Source organism: Monopterus albus, unplaced genomic scaffold (genome assembly GCF_001952655.1).
Source record: "Monopterus albus unplaced genomic scaffold, M_albus_1.0 scaffold149.1, whole genome shotgun sequence".
NCBI classification, from domain to species: Eukaryota; Metazoa; Chordata; class Actinopteri; order Synbranchiformes; family Synbranchidae; genus Monopterus; species Monopterus albus.
In genome coordinates, this window is record NW_018128029.1 from 473603 (window position 1) to 484123 (window position 10521).

The 10521-nt window shown below is 39.9% G+C and overlaps 1 protein-coding gene across 1 annotated transcript in view; it reads right to left on the minus strand.

The window, feature by feature from the left end:
* Window positions 1-8754, minus strand: part of chka (choline kinase alpha) — a 23747-nt gene extending 14993 nt beyond the window's left edge. The window contains exons 1-3 of the mRNA XM_020614698.1: window positions 8257-8754; window positions 7431-7539; window positions 4520-4573 (exon numbers count right to left, since the gene is read on the minus strand). Of these exons, the coding sequence (XP_020470354.1) occupies window positions 4520-4573; window positions 7431-7539; window positions 8257-8492 (399 nt within the window). The 5' untranslated portion in view covers window positions 8493-8754. The remainder of the gene's footprint in view (window positions 1-4519; window positions 4574-7430; window positions 7540-8256) is intronic.
* Between the last annotated feature and the right edge of the window lie 1767 nt (window positions 8755-10521).

Here is a 10521-nt window from a genome sequence, read left to right on the forward strand (position 1 = left end):
GATCTTCTGTATTGACTGTAAGTCTATGGAGCAGTGAGACGGTATGCCTGGAATGAGCGACTTACGCAAATACCATTCATCCCATCTCGATAACACTGACAGCTGAATTTGTGACAATTTTCTCTATGATTGTCATCTGTTATATGAGTATAAAGCGTAAGAATGGCATAATAGGAGCAGAAAAGCGGCAAGAGGAAGAGGAAAAGCATAGTGAGAGCTGTTAGACCGGGGAGTCACGTGACACACAGGCAGCCAATGGCATGGTATAGTATTGGCCCATTCGTTGTCTATGGACAAATAGACAAAATATAAATGTCGATTATAAAAAAAAAAGATATCAAGATGGTTGATGGCACCATCGGTAGCTGAACGTCTCACGAGTTGAATAGAGTTGAAATGGTGTTTCTAGCCCAAGGTATGCCGGAGATATTAAGCTTCCAACTTTGCCCCATTCATTTCCAATGGGGAAAAATATGATGAAAAAAGCTGAATAGCTTAAAAAGTATAAAAGTTATAAAAATTCAGTATACAAGCACACATGTCCTTAATAGGATGAACAGTTTGATACCTCAATGGCCCTTCTAGGTGAATGTATGCTGAAGGAGTTAGGTGTCAAAGAACAGCCGTGGAACCCAGAATAATAAAGAAGAAGATAACAAGAGTGTGGATGCTCGCATCCACACTAATAAAGAAGAAGATAACAAGAGTGTGGGTACTTTCATCCACACTAATAAAGAATAGGATAACATAGTGTGGATGCTTCAAAGAGGTTCTGTTTTAGCAAAGTACTTTTACAAAAAGAGCAAAAACCTAAATAAACTACTTCCTGGGTTCGTGCTAGCAACAATACAACAAAGTAAAACTAAATTATCCCAATCTGTCATTAAACTTGCCAGTTTATCAGTTCCTATTTAAAATCTAACTAAGAACAGTAGCTTGTAGCTAACTAGCAAGCAGCTAGCTTTATTTGCCATTTAGGCAACAAGGAATACATGTTCATTATGCACTGGGGGGGTTACTGTAACAATCAGTGAATCAGATCTCATTCCGTCAGCCAGTCACTACCACTGCCTTACGTATTGCATTTGTTGAGGTTGCTGTAAATTATGAATAACATGTTTTTACGACACATTTAAAATTTTTCTCTACTGTTTGCACTCTTGCATGGTAAAGGATATTCTGCCTGCAGAAAAAATACAATTATGCTATTCTGAACAAATAATTAGACCAAGTTGAACATACAATATAGTTGCTTTTAGGTTGTCATTTCCATTAGGATGATAGGTGTTCTTAGGAATACTACAACTTGCTGCATTTAAATGTAACCCTAAATGGCTGCATCCATAAGCAGTAGAACATACTGCAATTTTAACCCTCTAAAGTGGGGGTGACTGTGTTTCAGGAGGTAGAGAGGGTCATCTCTTAACCAAAAGATTAGCAGTTTGATTCCTGGCTTGTCCAGTCCGCATGTTGAGCTGTCCTTGAGCAAGACATTGAATCCCCAGTTGTGCGAGTGCGAATGGGTGAATGGCCAAGTAGTGTGAAAGCGCTTTGAGTGTGCTGCTATGCATAGAAAAGTGCTATATAAGTATAAGACCATTTAAAGTGAATGACCTTCAGATAAATTGCTGCACTGACAGATATTTGGATCTGAGTACTGCGGTCTTTGGCCAGAAGCCGAGGAATGTGTTTCACACTGACCGCTCAGTAGGGAGCCAGCTCAGAAAACACAACACTGCCTGCTTTGTGGCCTCCTAGACGTTACACATCATTTTGCTGCAAGCACATTTCTCAAAACAAAACTGTACTACACCACGTGCAGAGCAGCTCGGAACTTGATATCTCCATTGTTGTAGAGTTGTAGATCTGTCAACAAGAATTTTTAGACAACAATGTGTGGAAACTGTAAACGAAGGGGCTCTTCCATTTTAGACTGCTGTCAACCAGCCTGCCAGTATCCTAGCTGACAAGTAAAATGTCTTCATTTGTGTTCAGCTCATGTATCAAAGATAACAATTAAGGACAGATCTTCAGCTTGTCAATGTTTTCATTACTGATGCACCTGCAAATTATTTAATAGTTCATTTATAAATTAATCATCAAAAAATGTTTTGCTTTTAAAAATAGCTTCTGATGGATTTTCTGGCAATCTAGTAATTGAACAAATGAACTAATAATTCCAACTTTGAATTGAGCTCTGTCATCTGAAGACAACTTGCATTTCCAAATCCCATTACATACAGCTAACTGAAAATAAAAGCCCTTTGAATTTTCCTATTTTGTGAGTTCACAACAACATTAGCATCCACATACCATATTCAGTAGATTTCAACTGGATCAAGTCCCATTTAATCTTTATCAGCATTATTTTAATATTACAAGGTCACAGTGAACAATTTAAAAATGTCTGAACATCTTAAATTAATTCCATGCAGTATATTCAGTTTCATTCCCAGGACATTTGTTGAGTGAATACCCTAATGGCTACGTAATGCCTTATCTGCAGAATCCAAAGTGTCAGCCTCCTGCAGCATTGGCTTATGGGATGCATCACCTCTCTGAAGCATTCAATTGGTTCAGTGAGTACATGATGTGGGTTCTCAGCCCACATATGGACGTCGGTATATTCAGAGCTTCAGTTAGCACATTCTAACCTGCATTTGCTTCATGTCAAATTGTCGTTCAGATCAAAGTATCAAGTCAGGGATTAGGTTTGTGCACAATTTATTAAAGTAATAATCTTTGCTTCAGTTTGGATAACCGAGAATAGAGCTGTACAATTAATTTATTTTATTGTTCACAATAACAATGTTGACCACACTCTTGTGAAGTGCACCAATTTAAATTTTCTAATAAACATTATTAGGCCATACCAATAGCGGACTTCTGTCAACAAGAAATTAAGCAATGACAATCAACAATCTTTGCTCAGTTTAAAGCCTGTTTCTACTCAGACAGGTGTTGCAATTGCATCCTCTCTGTCTTGCTTCCTCTGTCTCTTTTACCAACACACCAAACCAGCATTTCCATGGGGAGAGCTCGGTGTTAAAAGTGAGTGAGTATTGAACATCTGACCAAAGGGTGGAGTTACACATGCACATCTCTGGCTTTAGATCAAAATCTCTTTGTTCTGCTCACTCGGTTTTCCATGTGACCTCAGAGGTTCATGTAGGCAGCCATCTTCTAGTGTTCACACACACTCACAAACACATGTAGGAGAAAGTTGTATTTTATTTATCTGCCATCTTGTTACCAGCCAATCTGGTTCTCTACCCTTTGTTTCACACACACACACATACATACTGTATGTGTATACCCAACATCTTTGCACATACTGCAAACACACACACAAACAAACATACCTGTATATAGGTATAGCCACATTTTCATTAGACTTAAGACTTTCCTTTTTGATAAAGCTTATAGTTAGGACTGGATCAGGTGACCCTGAGCCTTCCCTTAGTTATGCTGCTATAGGCCTAGGCTGCTGGGGGGCCCCATGATGCTCTGAGTTTCTCTCCTCACCTCTCCTTTCCTCTCTCCCTATGCTTCTATATGCCACCATTACACATCACTAACTTTGTGTCTCCTCTCTCCCGTAGTGTGTTCTCTCTCTCTCTCCCTGTACCTTTCTGCAGGTTGCCCTGGTCCTGGAGCTCTATGTTTCTGATGAGCAGTCACCGGCCACATCAACCTATACCGCCTCCCCCTTGGTTATATTTTTCGTAAATACATTTCTTTTCAGTTATGCGGATGACACCCAGCTCTATCTCTCCTGTAAACCAAACTCTACTCTCCCACCCTTCTCCCTTACAAACTGCCTTGATGAAATAAAGTCCTGGTTTTCAAATAACTTTCTTAAACTGAACAGTAATAAAACTGAGTTCCTTTGCTATGATGTCTGAAATATCCCCACACAGGGTTTAATAGAGTGTCATCCTATTTTATCCAAATAGGAGTTACCTTGACCGGACATCAAAGCTAGAGAAGGTGGATGTAGGTGGGGTTATTTCTTGGTCAGTGGGTATGAGGTGTGGAAGTGCATCTGGATTGTTGCATTAGATTCTTCTCTAATATTTTCTGGCACACGCTGTATTCTTTAGTTGAACATGATGAGCTTATTTTACCACAATAAGAATCTTTTAATCAGATTTGTTTAATGTATAAACTGCCTCCACTGAAAGAAGTCAGTGACTGTTGAATTACCCAACTTGTGTTTTGACACTCATGCTTATACAGGGGTTTAGGAATTCGATGCAAGTATCAGTTTGATTCTGAACTTAAGTTCAAAATCCACAGGGATCACAAAGGTTCAGCCTTCTCTGTGATTTCAGAGAAACAACTCCTGCCTCAGGAGATGACGGCAAAACACTGTCTCAGCAGACAGAGGAGAGAATTTAAGCAAGCAAAATCATGTTTTAATGCATCAGGGGGCTGACACATGACATGGTGAGTGGCAGTGGGTGACACGCTGTGCAGAGAAACATACTGTAGGGTAGCACCATCAGCAGTTACTTACTTGAAAGTGATTTTCTTTGTTTGACTGTCGGGAATCCCCTTTATTACAGGACATCTATCAACAAAAGAAAAAGGAAAGAACTATCCATGAATACATGTCAAGCCGTGTGTGAGCATCAACATCAAAGCCAGTAGCCATGCCTGCAGTGCAGACAGTACAGTACGAGTTCAAATACACACCAAGTCTTTTGGACATGACAGTGCAGAGGACTGTTCAGACTAGTTACCACATTCCCCTGACTACCTACTTTACACAGCAGCCAGAAAGTGAAAGCAGTGACAGAAGTCAGAATGTGTAGATAGGAGGATATACCCCTGAGGAGGAGAGATGAAACTAGTTTTTATTACCAAAAACTGCTGTTGAGTGTTAGATTTTACTGTGGAGTACAAGTACAACCTGTGGCTAAAAGTCTACAAATATATACAGAGAGGTGAAGAACGATAGGAGAGCTCTGTCTAACATGTCACTCCAACATTTCCCACAAGTGTTCAGCTGGGTTGAGATCTGGTGACTGTGAAGGCCAAAGCATATGATTCACATCACTTTCATATCAAACCATTCAGTGACCCCATGTGCTCTATGGATGGAGGCACTGTGATGCTCGAGGAGACCATTCTTTTATTCAGGCTTTCATTTGTCAATTGGCAAATCTTCTAATTTTCCACTACTCGCATATCTTCACTGCTGAGAAACTCTGTCTCCAGTGCAGTTAGGGTTTGTTTAATCACTAGTACCTGGGCACTCTAACAATGACATTGGAGTTCTTTAATCATATTAGTTATTTATATTTAATTCACTAATTCCCGAGAGGCAGCTCTGTCATTACAGAGATGGCGGCAGTTACCTTGGTGAAGGACACAGTGTTTTTTGTCTCTCAGATATCCCTAGCAACAAATGCTAACTGCTTAGATGACCACTAGCAATTACACAGACTTTAGTTAATACTTAATGCAGCTCTCATCGGGCCATGAAAACGAATTAAACGCCAGCAGATGAGAATGAGTTGCTTTCATGAATCTTGGTCACATGTTTTTAAGTCCTTGACCTCTTGTCGCTCAATATTTGAAAGTGAAATCAATCCACTGTGGCAGGATAACTGTTGCACTTATAGCAATACAGCAGAACGTGTCTGTTCTAGAAGAGCTGCCACATCATCTAAGCAGATAAAAATGCCTCTGTATCTGTGTTAACTGCAACCACTGTGGAGCGGTAAGGAAACGCATCACCTACCTTCTTTGGTGCAACCTGTGAGGCAACAACAAGGCAACCTGTACAGAGTCTAATAACTTTTCTTGTTTTTTGCTTTGTTTTGGGTTTGTTTGTTTGTTTTTTTTAGCTGAGCGAACTGCAAATGTGCAGACTGATCCTCAGGCTCCTTTGTTTGTCTACTGGTTCAAACATTTAGCTGACTTCTTAACAATTAAGAACCACAAGGCTGGGATTTTGAGAAGAAGACAGACAGACAGGAGAGATGTTTTAAAACTGTTTTCCCTCCATGCTGTATCTTCCCAGTGATGACAGCCAGGTCTGTGCTATGTAAGTGTGTGTTACATCTTTGTATTAGGCTGAGATTTCAGGGATCTCATACTGTACCGTGTTTTTGGGTGGGTTCACCTGGGAACAAGAGTGCTCAAGGCACGCTCCTTTGGGAAGCCTACGGCAAAGAACACATGCATGTACAGCCATGGGGGTACATAACCATGTACAACAATGGCTAACACGCACACACACATGTACACATACAAACACATGCGTGAAGGCATAACACATGCATACACTAACATAAGCATATGACCTGTAGACACACACACACACACACAACAACCACCTCTAGAGGTGGCACTGTTAGATCACATAGTTGTATTATCATTTTTAGTTATTGCCTCATTTCTGTGTATCAGCTCAAGCATTAAAGTGACCTTTGACCCTAGTTACATGAGCCATCACTGTGATAAAGGCAGACAAGTCAAACATTCTCACAACTTTAGTCAAACAACCTCTGATTTTTATATCTCTGCACTAATTAATGTGTGTGATATAGCAGCACTTATCTGCAACAAAAGCAGCTTAAAGAGCAACTTGCAGGTTAAATTTTTACAAAATGTGTAACCTTTCTTGGAAATGATTATTTAAAAAGTAATGCCAGAAATTCCAAGAACAAAGTAGGTGTTTTGATCAACACTCTTAAAAAATTTTCCACTGTCCAAAATCACATCACAACAGTGCTAGTAGGTGGTAATGGGTCTGGGCAAGTACAATTTAGTGAGTTTGTCTTTTTCCCTACTTTTGATTTCACCATTTTTTCTTGTTATGTGATGTTGTTTTTTTGTTTTCACATTGCACAAACTCCATCCAAGCGTCCCTAACAACAAGAGGAACAGGGGCAGCTTGGAGGTGCAGCTGAGGAGACAGGATCTCACCCTGCATTTGGACTGACAAATGAGCTCATGTACAAGACTCATTTTAGACAGAAGGATAAGCTCTTCTCCAGTTCTCCACTGAATCTCCTCTACCAACAGCTCCATTTCTCACTGACTGCTGCCTCATAATTATGAGGCTGTGGTCCATTATGTGCACATGAATATACATTTTCAGTCTTTCCAGTGTCAAAAATAGAATAGTTTTCATATTCCCTTTTGTTTAACTGAACCTCACTTGGCTTTTTTGTGATATCAGGCCCAGTCTGTATTTTTTGAGGCCCTCATAAAAAGCACTAGTGATTCACTCAAGTGGCTAACCTGCAAGTTGCACTTTAACTAATAATAGCTCCAGCCTAAGAACTACAACCTACTGAGGGAAACACATTTCTCAGATATGACAACAGATCCTTGTGAAGAGTTTGGCTTACTTGTACCTCTGTTTGTACAGTAATACAACAGTGTTTAGCTGTTATCTGAGATGCGGCTCCCACCTGCAGGATGGCCCCATAGAGGCGCAGCAGGATGCTCCTTGGCTCGTCCCCAACAGTGTCCAGGCTGTCAGGGAGGCTACACAGGAAGAGCTTGTTGCTCAGACCACCCCTGGTGGACAGACAATATATGAATATGACTGATTATGGTATGATTTCATTATATTGTGTGGCATTCATGTGGACGGCAAAGGAAGAATTTCAGTGTCCAGGAAAACATGTTTCCTCACTGTGCATATACAACAAACCCTTGATCTTGACCGATGCAAAGGTTATCATGTAGGTTCTGTCATTCTTATTATTACAAATGAGGTTCACACTTTTTGATGTTTTCTCTAGTAGATATGGCTTTCTGGGGCTCTTACTGTAACCCTCAAATGTGTCTTTGTCATAGTCTTCAATATAAGTTTTTTAACTATAAATATGAACTTTGTCAAATTTTATCCAGTTTAACTAATGCCTGTAGGACCTTACTGTATTAACATAAATTGTTGCTAAAGTTGAAAGAACACAAACACCTTAAACTTATTTTGTCATCAAGTGATAAAGGTAAAATATGACATTGGAGGTACTTTGTTTTACAGTGATATCTCTGTCAAAGAGGCACACAGCCCTTCTTCCATGCTGAGCTCACTGAGTAGCTCCAGCATTGGGCTGAGACTACAGCCTGTCCAGTTAAAAGGGGACCGGGTCTGAGTCGTACTGAAATTTAAGTGGATAACACAAAGGAAATATCCGACATTCGAGGGGCCTTTACCCTCTAACGATTTACATCCCGTTATAATAGCAGGCCTGTTTCTAATAGGCTAAGCAAACGAGCACGCCGTACCTTATAACGGTGATATGAAAATCTTCCTCAGCCAGGCTTTTCCATGCTCCATGCAGGAAATCTCTGCACCACAGATAGGCTTTGTGCTGGGTGTCCAGGTCGGGCTGGTCAGGGCGGACCAGATCCTTGCAGTCTTCCTGGGTGTCGGGCTGGACCTGCAAGGCGTTCTCGGTCACCAGCAGACCCAGAGACATGGAGGGGGAAGAAGAAACCCCGTTGATAAATTTGGTCTTCATTTTGGTGTCTCAAAAAAGTAATACAACGTAAATATGCTGAACTGAACGCCCCCTCTGTGATTTGTGTCGCAGGAGGTTTTATCCCGGTTATTCTGTTAAAAAAGTCTTGTGTTTGTTTGCGTGTGTGTGTGTGTGTCGCAGTTGTTTCTCTTATTCTAAAACACCCACTTGTCTCACTAGCAGGAGCTGAGTAAAATATGTGAGAGATGCCGATTTACACAGGGAGTTAAAACATTGAGTGGGCGAAGGGGAATGAGACGTCACACGTCTCCGCCTTTGAGATTGATTGGCTAGCACCACACAGCGGAAACTGTCGGAAATACAGATGTACAAAAAGAAATGCAAAGCATGCGTTTCTTTCACCCTGCAACATTTAGACTTTGTGGAGTTTTTATTATAAACAAACATGGCTGTGCTTATATTCAACATTTGTTAGGTATTGTGTGAAGTTACAGACACACTGAGTACATTTCCTACCTTATCAAATATTTACAAAACGTGCTTTGGGTATTTTGAAACCTACATAGAGCACGTTTATCGGCATATTACTATCATCCTCTGCGTATGCAATGTCTGCACACTGCACCTGGCTAGTGTTGTGGTTTGAGTCCAACTGCACATGCTGGCAAAACAAAACACTGGAACCACTCATCAAAACATTTCTTCGTGTATGGCAGCTCAAGGGGGGGGCATGTTTGAGAGTTTAACATCTAGAAATCCAGGATGTACGTTTTTCAAACCTCTGTCACAAAAAGTCCTATTCTTGTATGCTTAACTTACTCCTTTTGTCTGGCTGTTCAAAGACAGGCACAATATATAATATATCACCAAGGGACAAACTGCAGGATGGAAAACATGATTTTTATAAACTGATGTGACTGTTCATGGCTCGTGTACCAACCTTCCCTCTACCTCATTAATTGATTTCATAGTTTGTAGCAATAAAATGAGAGAAAATATAGAGTGGGCCATGGAAAAGTAGCCTGCCTCCAAATCTTAGGAGCTAGGGCTCCAGGCTACTTTTCCGTGGCTCACCCTGTATTTGTGCATGATTTTGCATGACTTGCAGTTTACACAGATTTTAAGAAAATTTGATTTAAAGCACTGTTACATATAGTGATATTTACATGATTTATTAAAAATAAATTAAGGCTCCTTACTGTTTTAGTATTTTAATTAGAATATTAACCTATTGCTATCACTGGGTAAATGCTCCAAAATGTTACCTACTCAGCCTTAAGTCTCCTGTCCAGATTAAGTGGGAAACTGCAGAGGTAGTTGATTTTGCATATTAATTAGTTCACATTTAATGACAAGCACGCTGTTCGGTAGCGAAGAGAAAATTAAAACAATAAGCAATGCAGAATAAAGATGTGATGGAAAAATAAGACAGGATGAATGAAAGACAACGGGAGCTGTAAGACTACAAGCACAAATAAAGAGGAAGTAGACCTACTGTGCAAATCAACTGTACAAAAAAGAGCTTTAGTTATTTTCTGATTATCAGTTAAAAGTTCAAACAACAATGTCCAACCTTTTGACTTAAAAAAATTACTTTCTAACACTAAATCAGAAAAAGTTGGGACATCAAAATTAAAACTGAAAAGAGTGAGAGCAAAACATCAGCTTGTACTAACCATCACTGCTCAGACCTGCTCTCTGCTTCTGCCTTGTTCGAAACCACACCACTAACACTAGGGTTTGAAGCAGGTTTGAAGCACTAGCAGGATGAAGATGGACTTCAGTTACAACAGGATTGGAAATATTAACATTGCATCAATGTATATGTACTGATCATGCACTTATGGAGCTGTTCTTTGTTATATTGCAGCCATATGCTAAAATCATTTATGTTCTTTTCCTTATTAATGTACACACAGCACCCCATATTGACACAGAATGTTTGACATTTTTGCAGATTTATTAAAAAAGAAAAACTGAAATATCACATGGTCATAAGTATTCAGACCCTTTGCTCAATATTTAGTAGAAGCCCCCCTTTTGAGCTAATACAGCCATGAGTCTTTTT